Source organism: Corvus kubaryi, unplaced genomic scaffold (assembly GCF_017639235.1).
Source record: "Corvus kubaryi isolate FWS band 111438036 unplaced genomic scaffold, C.kubaryi_AGA036_p1.0 135, whole genome shotgun sequence".
NCBI classification, from domain to species: Eukaryota; Metazoa; Chordata; class Aves; order Passeriformes; family Corvidae; genus Corvus; species Corvus kubaryi.
Window position 1 is genome coordinate 1988724 of NW_024580669.1, and position 16076 is coordinate 2004799.

At 41.6% G+C, this 16076-nt stretch overlaps 1 protein-coding gene across 2 annotated transcripts in view; it reads right to left on the reverse strand.

Moving 5' to 3' along the window:
- MKLN1 (muskelin 1) overlaps positions 1-16076 on the reverse strand; it is a 101091-nt gene that overhangs the window by 12064 nt on the left and 72951 nt on the right. For both annotated transcript variants that reach the window (XM_042052384.1, XM_042052394.1), the window contains 4 exons: positions 10975-11122; positions 9874-9988; positions 8107-8246; positions 5771-5873 (listed from right to left, as the gene is read on the reverse strand). In XM_042052384.1, the coding sequence (XP_041908318.1) occupies positions 5771-5873; positions 8107-8246; positions 9874-9988; positions 10975-11122 (506 nt within the window). The remainder of the gene's footprint in view (positions 1-5770; positions 5874-8106; positions 8247-9873; positions 9989-10974; positions 11123-16076) is intronic.

Consider the following 16076-nt stretch of genomic DNA (forward strand, 5'->3'; position numbering starts at 1 on the left):
GCACAAAGCCACCCTGGGGCTCAGGTGCCCGACTAAGAGGCCAGATGAGCAGGGTTCAGCCAGGAACTTGCTGAACTGAGACCAGAACCTGCTGAAAATGGCCTCTGCCAAATATTCCAGCCTGATCTGCACCAGGCATGATGGATTTTCACGGCTACGAGTTTCTTTGCAGCTTTGTGGGGAAGGAGGATCTTGTTTCCTTCTCCACTGATGGCACCGCTCTTCAGTTAACCTTAAGGGCTGTTGTTAGTTTGGTTTGAAATTAAATTTGTGTATCAGCTCACACTCGAAAAGCAGTTCCTGATGGAAAAGTCAAGCATGTAAGTTAAGAACATCAGTTAAGGACAGTGCTGAGCGTAAGCTGGTTCACGCTGCATTCGTATTACAATCCCAAACCCTACAATATTCTCCCAAAGGATCCCTACTTTTTTCCCAAAGCATAGGACAGTTACTGCTCACTCAACACCAGGTCTCCTACATAACTATTCACAGCAGATATCCAATGTGCTATTTTCTTCACAAAGTTCAAGCTCTGCTCTAAAGAAGGAATTATTTTCTTCATTGATTTTCTTATCATATTAATTGTTATTTTAACAGATGGCACTTCTGATTCTTATTAATTTTGGATCTATTTGAAACTAACAGTATCTGATTTTTCAAAATATGCAGTGTTATGCAACAGCTTCTGAATTCACAGAAAAGCAAAGCCCTCAAGCAAATCACACCTCAGATATCTCCCATCAGGCACCAGAATGAAACACCCAATTAATGACTATCTAGGAAAAACAATTTGCTTAATATTGCACAGCAACTCTGTTATGGAGGCAAGACCAGAATTCAATTATCCAGCAGAAGCATCCAACTGCTTTAATCACACCACCACCCATTTTCTTCTGACAATCCCTCTGGCTCACTGGCTTCATCCATTCCAAAGAAAAGACAAAAGACAGCAGTCCCCTTTGTTACACAATTAACTTCTCTCTCAGAGATCCAACCAACCTTCTGAAGAGAGGCAGGGGTTCCTTGCAGATAAACACATCTGGGTAACTAATAAAAGGTTATACTATGGCTATTTTTATATATTTGCTGCACACCTCTGCCTTTGAACAAACAAAATGGTTAAGGGGAAATGACTAACTCTCATTTGGGATACCAGGCAGGTTGTGTGAATCAGACACAATTCCTCCTCCTCCTCCTCTGTAATGTGTGTAAGTGCTCAGATCACAGCATAAACCAGTTCCTCAGCTTTGATCAGTCCTCTGGGGCTGGTGACTCCCAGCACAGGCTCAAAGAGAGGCTCAAACCCTTTGAGGACGGAGCTGTTGCTGAAATTGGGAAGGCTGAACGCTGTTTTTGTAGAGGCTCCTTGGCTCCAAAGCCTCTGCTCCTGCAGCCCTTGGGCTCTGAGGCTTTACAAAGAATCACAGCAGGACACAAAGAAGAGAAACAGGCTTTTCTCACCTCCTTCCTAGAACTATTTTTCCCATTTGAGCTTTAATTTTCCCAGAAATATCAGTCTAATGCAGATTCAAACAATACTTCTGGGCCCCGATGGCTTTATCTGTCAAATTTATTAAAGACAAGGTCTTAAGAATGGAAAGTATGAAGCAGCCTTGAACAGGGGCCTCCAGTCTCAGTCTACAAGCAAGTCAGGCCTCAGATTGGCCTCCAGGTCCTTGCTCTTTCTCCTACCATGCTCCAAGAAAAACATCCTGCGAGTTTTCCTTGCGCTTTGTATCTGTTTTACAACAATCATGGGATTGAGCTTCATCAGTTGTTGAATCTCCATGTACAAAATCATCCTGCTCTCCCATACTTGGAAAGCACTGGACGTTTTTGGTGTCATCTTGATTTCTACTGCAGCCCATTTAACAGCAGCAAAGTTCTGGGCATGATTACTGCAGTGTTCAAGGAGCATCTTTAGCTTTTGTACATGCACTACTGATGTTTCTGTGCTTTAACAGCACCTGCTTTTCTCTAAGTACAAAATCTGGCATTCAATTTGATATTTATTTTGACTGTCTTTTTATCTTTAAAAGCCTATTGTTGCAATCTACCACCAAATTCACATCTGTGTGTGACAGAGACCATCCATGCCAGCAGAAAATTTTACACCAACAAATGACACTTTTATACAACTTTTAACCTGTTAAATCATGGGCAAAATTCCCCATTCTCTAGGGATTTACCCTCCTTTTCCTACAGTGATGGGGCTATTAACCCACAGCCAGTAAGAACGATCCACTGACTGGAAAACACTGAACAGACTGAGGAGGTTTAAGGGACTTCAAGCAGAATCACAGTTAAAGAGAACTGGATCTGCATTTGTGGGCAGAGAAATTGCTGGCACACAGCCTGTGGCTACTAAACCAAGCACCCATGCAATACCTGTTACTTGCAGGCATCTACTTCACTTTAGAGTAATAAAAAAGGGAAATAAAAATCTAGTCCTCTTAGCATCCCTAAAATTCACAGCAACAGAATGAAAATCTTGGGGTATGTTCCTACTATCAATCATTCATGCTACTTTAAACAAAATTGGTTACTAAAGCCAAAGTAAGTTTCAAGAACAGTCTGTTTGTTTTCCTTGGCATCCAACTCCAAACAGCTGAACAGACTTGCCTAACTAAGTTAGAAGGAATTACTTCTATTACAAAGCAAGCAAGCCTCACCACAAGGGGAAATTCTGCTTGTAATGGTATATAACACCACCCAGATCTCCATCCATAAAACATGAAGCCATACAGGCCGGTCTCCAGAATTATTGCACAAAGTTGGGGACAAAACTACACAGCCTGGTCCTTCCCAAATTTAACAGTAACCCTGGAAAGAGGGGAAAACAGGCAGGAATTGATTCCCTAAAGTTCTGCCACACTAAGAAGCCTTGCAGCACTCAATGGCTGCAGCCAATCACATCTATCGCCTTCGGTATTAATCAAGATACAAATCAAATAAAGGCAGGGTATGGAGGTGTCTGGGCTGAGAGACACAATCAAACTGGTGCTTGAAATTCGATATGGAATCCAAAATGCCTGCGTCAGTCCTTTGGAAAGCACAGGAGCAATTTGAAGATGCAATGCCAGAGCAAAAAGCCAACTCGATGTGATAACCGGAAGGTAAATTGACGTCAACTGGAAATACACCCAGTCAGTACCAGCCCAGCAGCTGGCTCTGTGCCACCACCCTGGCAGATCTGGCCAGTGTAAAAAAGCTTTGGAAGTTAAAGCTTTATGACCAGCACAATGAATAACAATCATAATTAAAAAAACCAAAACAAAACAAAACCCAAACAAAAATAGGGTCCCAGAAACGGTTAAATGATTTTTGGAGATGGCTGGAATGGATGGAAGCTTTAATTGTGCTGAATGGTGAGTGTTGATCCGACGGCCCAGCATGACAGACAGAAGCTATTGGATTTTGTTTGGACCAGACATTAGGCCTGCAGAGAAAGAATCCACAATATATTCACTCAGCTGGATCGAGCTATGTAAGCTCATTCACTGGATCATTAATGTTCAGAACACCAATGTGCTCTCTGAAAAGGGGTAATTCTTTTTTTCAAACATTTTATTCTATTTCTACCTGGTATGATACAGCTACTACATCCCCCAAAATCTCAGAGGAGCCCATGCAGTCATGTAAATTCTCCATTCCTACAAGGTGGACAAGTTGAACACTGCACACTGAACTGGGAAAAGGAAAAGCAGGATATTAAAGGCTTTCTTGTGCCAGATGTGCCCAACGTGCAGCTTTTGCAGCAGCTCCTTCAGTCTGTCGGTGACAGGAGGCAGCAGGAACTAGGAGAGGAGCTTGCTCATCACACCACAGCTGTTTGCTGTTCAGGGAATAATAACAAGGCCCAGCCAGCCATGAGATGCACGATCTCCTTAGGAGTAACTGGCTGAAGAGAGACAGGCTACCAGCACACAGGTGGGACATGGAGAAAAAGAGACATCAGGGAACACAGGACACATCTTACAGGAGTGGGAGGTAGCAGGAGGGGAGAAGAGAGCATCAGAATGGGGGCTGTATAGTATGGGTTAGTACAGGCTCAAACAGAAAGAAGAAACCTTGAATTCTGTGTTCAGTTTCGGGCCACTCACAACAAGAAAGACATTGAGGGGCTGGAGGGTGTCTAGAGAAGGGAACAGAGCTGGGAAGGGGCTGGAGCCCCAGGAGCAGCTGAGAGAGCTGGGAAAGGGGCTCAGCCCAGAGAAAAGGAGGCTCAGGGGGGACCCTGTGGCTCTGCACAAGTCCCTGACAGGAGGGGGAAGCGGGGGGGGGGGGGTGTCACTCCCAAGGAGTAAAACATAGGACAAGAGGAAAGGGCCTCAAATTAAGGATATCAGGAAAAAAATCACCAGAAGGGTTGTCCAGCTCTGGCACAGGTTGCCTGGGGAAGTGGTGTAGTCCTCATCCCTGTAGGTATTTAAAAGTCACATAGATGTGGCACACGGGGACATGGTTTAGTGGTGGCCTTGGCAGTGCTGGGGCAATGGCTGGACTTGATCCTAAAGGTCTTTTCCAACCTAAATGACTCTGGAAGTGTTACCACACTGGGAAAATGGTACATATTGGGGGAAGAAAAAATCTCCTTTTCTACCTTATGAAATGCAGGATCATCTGTTGTATTTCCTATGCTAGAAATGACTGGAAATGATGTGAAATTACTTGATATGGGACAATTTGAACAAGAAACCATTTAAAAAGAACAGAGTGTCACAGCACTTGAATGTTTTGTTGGATCACATGTTTATAAAAGCTGATTAGAATTTATGACAGATGTGATCAGTTCCAAGATCCTGATAAGAGTAAACTTTTTTTCTAGTTCTAACCGTACAATCTCATCCTGCGCACACGTAAGAAGCATATTCTCCCCCAAGACCTTTCAGTGTCTGTGTAATCTTTTCTTTAGCTAAAGTAGCAAGTTAAAGCCACCAGATTAGGTGATTTAATCCAGGGACTCAGCATGGAATAGAACTGCCCCTCCTCCTATCATGATTTTATAAAAGGAGCTGTTGAATCCCTTCCCAAGTCATTAAGGAAAGAAGACAGCAAGAACCACGGACTTTTCCTTATCTACCCATCAGGAGCTGAACGCTGGCACAACTCAAATTCCATGTGGAAATTAATGCCAGAGTCAAATCAACCACCTTATCTGACACTTCTCACTATTTCTTTAATCTGTTTTGTAAAGTGACATGCACTGCAGTACTGGAATCAAAACAGGAAACGGGAACAAATTCCTGGAATAAATAAAGAACATGCCCACTGGATAATATTCAAAAGGCAAAGGACATAAGATTTTAAGGGTAGCAAGCAATGTATATATATAAACTACTTCCACAAATATTGATCATCTTTGAAAAAACTTTCCCTCCCCAGAGATGTTGAATGTTGAGAAGCCAAAAGGCAGCATGAGTAAGTTTCTATTCCCTTTCCAATGCACAACCAACTACAGACTGGTGACATTTCAGAGAGTTTACATTTCAATTAAAGCTCCCAAAATATACACCAGCACACTGGAATTAAAACAAAGGCTTAGTCTTCACTCTTAGGAGTACAAAAGCTATTTTATCTGGACCTGCAGTTGTTAAATGACTGTTTCTAAAACAGTGTGAACTTAAGTGCAGAGAAATACATGATACAGCAAAGTGTCTGGCACCTGCAGAGCTTTTATAAACTGAATAAAACCCAGGTTTAAGAGGCTCAAAACTTTCAATGAGAACACAGCTTAAATTTCTTTAGGACAAGGATCATTGATCCTCACCTCCTTTGTCTCCTCGGGGTCCGAGTGATCCACGGTTACATACAAATCATTCTGCAGGTACTTCAGTGCACTGAGAGGGTCAGTTTGAGCTTTCTCCTCAAACCTGCAGGGAAGAGACAGAAAACTTGAGCAAAGCCATTTCCTTTAGAACTAAGTACTACTGGTTCAACAAAGAGCAAAATCCTCATAACAATCACAGTATTTCCAAAGAAAACCATGTTAATGGCAGCTTAGCCTCGTGTTTCCTGGAATTTCAAGCCAGACTGAAACATGACGGAGGGTTTTTTTGGGGTGTAAAGAAGTTAAAAGGGCAAAGTGTTACATTCTTACTAAAAATAATCAAAAGCATATGCACAGGAACTTCTTAATATATAAATTTAAAATACTGAGTACAGCTTGTTTTCTGCTGAGGTGAGTAGCACCTCACAGATCAGACACAGCCAAGCCCTGAACCCTTCAGACCCTGGGATATTAATATCCCACCTTTGGAAAGAGCACAGCTCCATAAAAATCCTGTGCACCACCACCATTATTTCCTCATTTTCTTTTAATGAACAGGAACTGTAACTTCTGTGAATTCCCTCAAGAAGCGAACAGAGCCCTCAGGAAATGATTCTGGGCTCAGCATCCTCAGTGAGCAGAGGATCGACTTCCCTGCAGCACTGAGTTGGTTGCATAAACCCAGAAAAGATGAGGTTTAAAATGATCTTTTTCCTCCTCTCACCTACCACCAAGTGGAGCATCACACTGTTTGTCATCTTCCATATTGTTATTTTTTTATTTGCGTCATCTACCTGGCTATTTATACCACAGTGGACACGTGTAGCCTGAATTTTGCAACTGCCTAAAGATGTCAGTGACTGAGCAGCACAGGGAGCACAAAGACTTCGTCTGTCACCTGATGCACCTGACAGTTTGGTCACTAGACATGGTTTCAGTCACTGACATAGATTTTCTCAGACGACATCACCATGGTCCAGAGAGCTGAAGTGCTTTAAATAAGTGCAACGACTGCCACCTTGCTCTTTTCCACCTGCCCAGCTTGGCTGACTGGTACTGAACAAGTTCAAAGGAAAAACAGGGCCCCAGCTGATGCTGTGGGTTTGTTGTGGATGCAAGGCCAGTACCTGTTCTGGTACCTAGAGCTTGAGGGAGTGCAGGAAAACAGCAGCCAGTGATTGCACAGCAATTCAGCTCCAGCCAGGCACCCATCCACCATCCCTGGCTGCTCAGGTTTAGCTCCCTCACATGGACCCCAAAAATGGCAGCACGGTGCATAAACCCCGAATTTCTGCCAGATAACACACGGCAACATTTCCTTCAAATGCACTTTAAGCTAATAGGAACAAATAATCCAGAGCTGTCTCTGGAGGCTGCACAGCTGCATTTCCATACCACCACATCTGGGTTTAATAAGCCTCCCAGATAACCAGGCAAGGCCTTTTTTCATTCTTGTAGGTATTCACATCTACTGTGTGGCTAATGTTAGTGTCTCACCCAGCCACAGTGGCTGTGAGTTGAGTACAGCAATTTGCTGCTGCCTCAGAAATAAAAAACCATCAGGAAAACCTGACCTTCCAACTCTTGGCAGAGCCGGATAACAAAGTATTCTCCCCCGGAATGCAGGGAGAGCTATTTACTGCCTTCAAATGATTTCCTGGGTCCTGAAAGGCTCTCTTGCTGCTGCAATTTCTTGACTAAGGCAACACCATAAGCTTGATTCTGAAAAGCTGTTGCCCTAAATAGCAAATATCAGGCAGCTCTGAAGAATCCAGAGTGCAAGAAGCACTGCAGTGTAGCTGAATTCTGCCTAAGTGAGCTCTTTCAGGAGTTTCTGAATGAGAAACTCTGATGACCTCACCACGGTTGAGTCTCAGATGTGCAAAGCCATCCAGCCCCCAGACTTCATTAGCATCCTTGCAGGCTGTTACTATCTCCAAGCACAGTGTTTCCAAAACATACTCCATTTCCTTGGGAGGCGACAGCACCAAAACACATGTTGATGAGCAGCAGAGTGAAAAGGGAATCTAAAAATTCCCCATGACTCCCCACACAATAACCAGATTTTTCTAGTTCTAGAATAGCATAGGCAAAATGCATCAAGTTAATTTTGTAGTTTAGCCCGGCCCACTGCTTTTTATTAAAATAATTTTAAAAAATAACCAAGAAACTTGCCAAAGGTTTGGAAGGGACCTTGAAGATCATCTAGTTCCATATAACCAACAAAATGACATTTCACAAAAATGTTTATGAGAGATTTGAGTCTTAGCAGCTTTAAAAAAAAGGAAAAAGACACACCTGAAAAAGAAAATTGCAAACCACCTTTGTTTCTATACCTGTGCTTTCTGATGAGGTATTTGCAGTGTCTTAGCAGGTATTCCTTCGAAGGTCGACAGAGCTTCAGAGACCAGAAATCATCTAATCTCATCTTTGGAGAGCAGGATTTACCAGGATTCCCTCCAAACAAGTAGTGAACCTAAGGAAATGAGAGGCAGATCAAAAAATTGATTGTGTACATCCACTGAACAAAGACAATTTACTATGTCAGCAGCTTTGCAGAGGTTTATTCTGGTGGGACAAACTCTGCCTTTTAGACAAGTTGCTCCATTTTATTATTAGCCTCACTTTGTCCCCTTGGAGATGAAGAAAGTTCTCTTAAACCATTTACATTTTAAGATAATAGTAGAGTTGTACTGTGAGAACATTACCCTAGCATATACCTAAGAGACTTATAAATAAACATCCCAAATTTGTGCAAACTCTTTCTTTAGGAAAAACCTATGAGCATGATAAATCCTTAAGCACTGACAAAGGGAGTGGGAAGTCCTAAAGATGCTCAAAGTAAAGTGACAGCAAGCCCAGTCCAGCATAACCTAGACTTACAGAGAGGCAAATTTCCAGAAGACTGGAAGTGTCACAAAAGGACTGTTTATTTCTTCACTACATTTTTCTTCCCATCATGTGGTAATTTCAGACTCTGAATTGTTGATATTAAACATGCTACAAAGGACCTTCAAATACTGAAGTCTAACAAGTCCAACAGGCTACCTTTCCCCACGGCTTTAAAAATAATCACTCAAAACAATGTATTCTGCATCCCACTGCTGTAGGCTCTCCTTATTTATATCAGAGGAGTTTAGAAAGGTCATTGGAACAGAGGTTTCTAAAAATAAGACTCTTCAAAACAAGCACATCAAACAGCTCTTCAGATAAAGCTGGGCAACAGCAATGATTTAGTAACCTTCAGAGTAACTCATAAAATACTACTCTCAGTCTCATGTTGCCTTACACTTAGAAGTAAAGGCAGAACAGTATTTACTTATTTACTGTATCATTACAGTGAAGACAACAAGCAATGCAAATTCTCCATGCAGAATCTGCACCCATTCCTCTTTAAAATCCCCCCTATTGTCAAAGTTTTGGGCTAGTTGGGTTTCCCAAATTTGATTAACATCCCACAGAATGCAAGATTAAAATATGTTTTTCTTTAACTCAGACTGTTTCAGACTAGGGAGAATTTTTAGAAGAATCCATGAAAGGTTTAGTAAGCATGTCACAGTAATTTAAATTCATGAGTTAATGAATTTATGAACCCAATCTGCGAGTTTGTGCTTTATCGGTTAATATGCACAAAGATCTAAGTTTACTGAGCTGTCATATACACTAAACCCAATTTTAAGTCTATTTAAGTATGAATGTGTCCATTGGAGGCTGACAGTGCTAAAGAGCGTCAGTTGCTTCTGCAAAGTCAGGCACCTCTGGTTAGCTGTGATTAGTTCATTCGAACACACCTTTTCCTAAAAATGTGGGTAACTCTCTGTTCTCATTTAGTCACCAATAGTTGAGAGTAAATCCCTGAGGATAATGAATGAAGCTTTGTGTGTTCTGAAGCATGAGAGCAGCTCTCGTGTTTACTTCATATTGACATAAAAAGTAGCTTAGCACCTCCTTTTGAAATATGGGGAGTCAAATGGGAGCTACTCACCATATTAATCTGAACATTAACACTAAACTGAAAGCTATATTTATGGTACCATCTTTAAGGAAACAGCTATATCTTAAGGGCAAAAAGACTAAAAAAAAAAAAAAAAATCACCTCATACCTTGTGCAACTCATCGTACACCAGCTGATGGGCAAACCTTGGGCAGGGCTCCTCCTCCTGAAGGCTTTTACCTGGATTCTCTTTTGCTGCTTGGTCATTCTTATAGACACAAGACCTGAAATTCAAAGCAGTCAGGAATTATTAGTTGTACCTACAGGAAGCAGGAAAAGTTGCTGAAAGGCTGGAAGGTACAAATGATGTGTAATACCAAAGATTTTCTTACTTCTATGTTGTCCTCTATTATCCCATCCCATTCTTAGCTCTACAAAGAACCCAGCCAGCAATCAGAGGTCACCTTGGCTGAAAAGAGTCCTCAAGCACAAGCCAAACAGGAAAAAATTCTAGAAAATTATTTGTCACGAGCTTTGGGGGTCTCTTCAGACATTACATTATTTGCCTACAGAACTGTCAGCATGAAGTATTTTTTTATCATGGAAAAAAACCATCTTGCACCCAGTAGAGCTTTAGACCACGGATTACAGGAAAGGTGGCATTTCAGTCACTGATTTCCAAGCAGACTTAAGTTATAACTGAGAATTCACTTTTAAAAAACAACACTCACACCTTTTGAAGTGATCGACCCCACATTAGAAGAGGCCTTGAACACAAAAACTCTGCCAGCTCTGGAAAGGAACAGTGGCAACAAGCTACCAAGTACAACTCAATGAACAAACCAGGAGATACTTTCTCAGAATGCACGGGGACTTCTCCACCACCATTCACATGCAGCAGTTTCCTCAGTTTCTAAGAACTAGCACCATGTACACTGCCATTAACAACTTACACTGGACTGAATTTGCTGCATTGGTGCTGAACCCTGGCCTTGAACCCTTCCTTACAGGAAAAGCCTTTTATAACTGCTCACTTCCCCTCATCCCCTGCACCTGGCTCCAATAAAGATGTTGACATGATTTCTCTCCCTCATTTGGATTATTGCCATGGTGCCTCTAAAGACAATGGGAAAAAGAGGTGCCTTAAGGGAACTCAGCTGTCTTCAACAACTTTCAACAGTTCCATGGTTAACAGAGCTTACAGAGTTCCCTGGGAGACAGGATTGCTTTCTAAAGAAAGTCAGTGCGGAAATCAGAACCTAGGACTTACCAGCTGTTCCTCACAATGTCATAAATCCAGAAGGAATTCCTTACGTTCTCTTCCCGCTTTTCCTTGTCTTTACTGAGCCCTGACAAGACATGGATTTCATTCAGTTCGGGATCAATGGTGGCCCTTTGAGTGAAACCTGTCATTGGAACTGAGAAAAGAAAATAAAAGTTACAGGCTGGAAACAACGAAGGATGCAGGAAGGGATCCAATCATCAGGCAAAGAGTTTCCCTCCCCCTGCAACTGAGCAGATCATCATCCAGAGGCCAACTTCTTCCCTGCTAAAGCCAAGTCCAACGCAAATTCTCTTCTTCTCTTCCTATCTCTGACTCTTGGAAGGAAAAAAAAGGCATTCTGAGAGCTGCTGTTTCCTAGGGAAAGATATGGATAGAGCTATTTGGGAGACTACCAGCTCAGAAATGAGGATTAAGTGCCTAACATAGAACTAAATGACCAGATGACCCTTACAAATATGAATGGAGTGATTTTGTTATTGTCTCATCCATAAAAGGAAGCATTGATTCCAGAAAGCTTAATCACAAAAGCTGGGAAACTCCAAAAAATTCAAGATGACCTCACTATTCTATAGCTCACAACCCTGCAGGACAAAGATGTCAAAGAAGCTTTTTGTATTTTCTGAATAGTCAGGGTGTAATCACCAAACTTCTTCTGTCCCACCTTCAGATTTAGAAATATGGTGAAATCCTGCAGATTCCAACAGTTTTCATCATAATTCCCTGAAAAAAAGGTCAGCAAATTTGTTTGGCAGCCCTTTTTGTTTGTTGTATAATTCCCTGTTTCCTGTTTCCCTAGGCAACCATCCTTCCAAAATGTATTTGTGAAGGGCACGTGATCTTTGTTTACAGATCCTGTTTGTCTCCTCTCTCTTTCTGGGTCAGTTTACAAAGGCTGGTAAAGGTCCCTGGCCTTCGGTCAAGATTTTGGCATGAAAAATTCTCAGAACTCTTGTATTTTGCAAATTCTTCCTTGTAATTAACTCAATTGCACCCACAGCTTAGAGCCCTATGTTAATAAACCATTTAATATTGCTGTTGGGGAATACACAAAATGGTATTTTGGAAACCCATTGTGTAACTGGTTTCATTCTCACGCTTCACTCTTTTCATTTGTTAGGCCAGGAAAGCAATAAAGGAATTTTAAAATTTTGAGTAGAATTTGGTTTTCTACAACTTTAGCCCCTAATGAAGAATTTAGCAACACCACAAAACCTAAGCATTTCTGAAAAAAAAAATTTAAATGCTTAATTCTCATGTAAATTTAAATAGAAACTAGAATATATTTGGATAATTCATTTGCAGAGTCCCTTTGACAAAATCCTTCCTTATGATTTCACAGGAGGAAGAGGCTTTGGAGCCCTCATCAGCATAAACCTGTCTAGTCTGACCTCCAACTTTGCCACAAAGTTTTAAAGGAAAATTCATCTAGTTTATAAGGAAATGGGTAGTAAAAAAGAGAAAAAAAAAAAAATCAGGGAATAACACTGGCACAACAACTACACATCTTGTTTTACCTGCAAACCACAAAGAACTTGATTTTTAAATACAACAAATGAGGACTGTGAAAGTGATCCCATAAAGAAATTGAGAACAAAAAGACAATTATAGAGTAAAAATTGCTAATTTTTGAAAAGTATTGTGTAATGTGTTTGCTTGCATTGTCAGAGACTAAGTTGCTGACCCAAAAGGATTAAATTCAAGGCCTGTTTGAGACATTTCTGGCAGGAGAGCCACCTAAATTTGATCAGCAATGCTAATGCACATGGAAAATGTCTTTGCAACCCTATCTTCTGCTTTGAACATTTGAGACCATGCCGGGAATATTACATAAAAAAACTCCCATGCAAATCTTCAGAGCACTAATACCTCATTGAAATGAAAATTATTATAATCATGAGAAACATGGCTGCTCTGTTACCACTGATACCCAAAGCATCTGAAACTTGTCTATGGAAGTCCCATCCCTCCTCCTGAAATGTTGTTAAATAAATGAATTTTGTATCTCGTTTATGCTCGATTTCCCGAAGCTGAAATTATTATTTAAATAATGAAGGAGGGAAAAGCTGCCAAAGTTCAGTGCTGGTGGTTTTTTCCCTCTTGATATTAAGAATAGAATTCATCTGCAGCAACTGCAATCAAACCCAGATTCAAGTCAAGTAATTTCAGGCTTCCCTCAGTTGTAAATCAATCCCTTCTTGAGACTGTTTGAAATGCAGAATTTCTAGAAAAGTATCAGAAGTATAAATCCCCACATTTACTAAGGGCCTAAGACGAGGTGTAACTTACATAAACTCTGTGACCTATCTAAGCAACGGTGTAGAAACTGTATTTATGTAGTGCCTTAGGCTAGAAAAAGTTGACATCTGGTCTTTTGCAGAGGAGGACAAAATGAGAAAGTTGGATGCAGTATCATTAAAAAAACCCGTAACACAAATTTGATAAACAAGTCCCTGAAAATAAATAGACAGTAAGACAAGATACTACAGAGTGAGCAGGAGAAGCTGTGATGTTTTAAACCCAACAGAAACATCAAAAAGGTGTTTTCCAAGGAAGTCTGATCCTTGACAGAGCAAAAGGGCTCCATAAAAACCTCAGGACTGAAATACTTCCACTAGGGGGTAAGAGAGGTTCACCATCTGCAAGTGCAGCAGACTGGCAGGAAATGTTGGACAGAATTCACACGAGAATAGTTGGAATATTAGAGAGGGACACAGGATGGAAACATTGGAAAAATACTTGTGATATTTAGGTAAAAAAATTACACTGGGAAGGAAATCTAATTCTGCATGGGCAACAAAATGGAACCTATAAAAATGAGTCTAGTAACAGTGACAATAACTGATTGCTTAGGACATATCTTTTTTAATTTTAGGACTTGGGAGAAAAAAGTCAAATAACAAGGGGTGAGAACCAGAGCACTTCCAGATCTGTTATTTGCAATGTACTAGATCCAAAGGGTGAATGAAGTGGTAAGAAAGGCTCCATGCAAGTTCCCTCGCTTCTGCTTCTACACAGAGAGATGTAAGATCAGCTTTGGAGCAAATCTCCACCAATTCCACATCTTTCAGAGCACCTCTCAGGTTGGCCATGGGCAGCCAGCTCCAAGAACAACGCAGTGACTGAGGACTTAGCCCTGGGTGTTTTAAACACTGGCCCGTGGCTACGTGGTATTAACTTGGCTCCTATGACAATACATCACTTATTGAAGAGGAAAAGCTGTAGAGAGAAATCATTAAACACAACACAATCCCAAAAAGTCTAGGAAGATGGTGAATGCCTTTCCTGTGCTACTGAATGTTTTTTTCCCCCTTAATCTCATTAACCAGCCCAGAGTAGAAGGGCAGTAGCCACCTGAAAATAAGAAGTCTGAACCCTTGCTCAGGAACTCATTATTTTCATCCATTTTTACACAGTAAAAATTAAAAGCTCATGGCCTCAATATTTGAAAACAACATTCACCCACAGAGGCCTGGAGTTCACAGCCAGTTCCATAAACAAGCAGTAATTCCCGAGCAAGCTCCGAAGTGATGCTGTGGAGCTCTGTACAGTGTAATTTCCATTTAAATACAACACATGGGAAAAGCTTTTCTCCGAAAGTGACACCTAATCATGGAACAGCCACGTTCCCACTACCACGGTCCCTGCTTACAGGGGTTTATGGATCACGGTGATCATTTCAGCCAGCTGAATATTTTTTGGCTTGTGTGTGCGAACAGCTACAGTTGTTTCAAGCACAACCTTGGCTGCTGCCAGAATCAAAGCAAGAAAACAGCTTTTACACAGAGACAGAGCTTGCAAAGCAGGAAGTTGAAATTCATGGAATCCTAGGGTGGTTTGGGTTGGAAGGGACCTTAAAGACCATCCAGTTTCACTCCCTGCCATGGGCACGGACACCTTCCACTATCCCAGGGTGCTCCAAGCCCCATCCAACCAGGCCTTGGACACTTCCAGGGATGGGGCAGCCACACGGGCAACCTAAAGTCAAGTTTATGGTTACACAGACGTGGTTCTCATAATACTGGACAGAATTTCAGAAATTAAATCTCATCTCTTACATTTGAGGGGATACTACAGCAAATTTTTCACCATGCTTTGCAATGCAACAATGGCAAAAAAATATATACATTTATAGTCTATACACCACATCAGAAGGATAACATTAAGGATAAATAAGGGAAGCAAGTTCACTGACAGGGCTTTAGTGTCACCTGAGTTATGAAACCCTCAGAAAATGTGACTGCCAATCCCAATGCAAGTGATTTGCAAGTATCCTCCCTCCTTGTGATGCCTCGTGATTAGAGAATTGGGAGAAAGCTGCATCACATGGATACTGCTGCTCACCAGAACCTGGCACCTCCCGGTGGATTAATTTTTAAAAAGTGGTAGGTCTGCAAATTATTCCATGCCACTCCTTGTAATTCCTATAAAGCGGAAGCAGCACCGCCCCCAGAGTTTAATGGAGCAAGTCATGGTGAGTGATAGCACCAGGCCAGCTGTTGACACAGCAAGATAATGATTATCCTCTTGGATTTTTCCTGATGAGACTGCATCTGGCAGTCGGCCAAGGAGCAGCTAAGGAAACCATCTGAACAGTTTGGTTGTCATGTTGACAAAGCAACAATCCAATGTCCAACACTCGGCTCTCTCTTGAGATTTTGGAAAAAAACAGTAAATCTGAATGGAATTCTGAGCAAAGCAACTCTAGGATCTGGTGACTGCCTGCCCCCTTCCTCATCCTCACAGGTAGAAGAAAAGATTTGGGGATTGGTTCAGAGAAGCACCTCCCAAGATGAAAAGCACATAAGGTCCCTCACAAAACAAAATGCTTCCATGGCAAGGGATGTGCTGGCCACTGGCAAGACTTTACCTGAACACAGGCAAAACATGCCAGGTATCACAGAGAGATGATGAAAATGGGATACTCAGGCTGCCTGTCTGAGCTGGATCCCAGCCAAGCTGAGACAGCTGTACTATCTATTTTGATTCATGTTTTTCTGACTTTGCCTTGTTTCCTGGGCTGGGCTGTGTTGCCTCTGTCCGTGGTACTTATCCATGAAATTCTCCATCCATCAGGCACACAGTTCTGT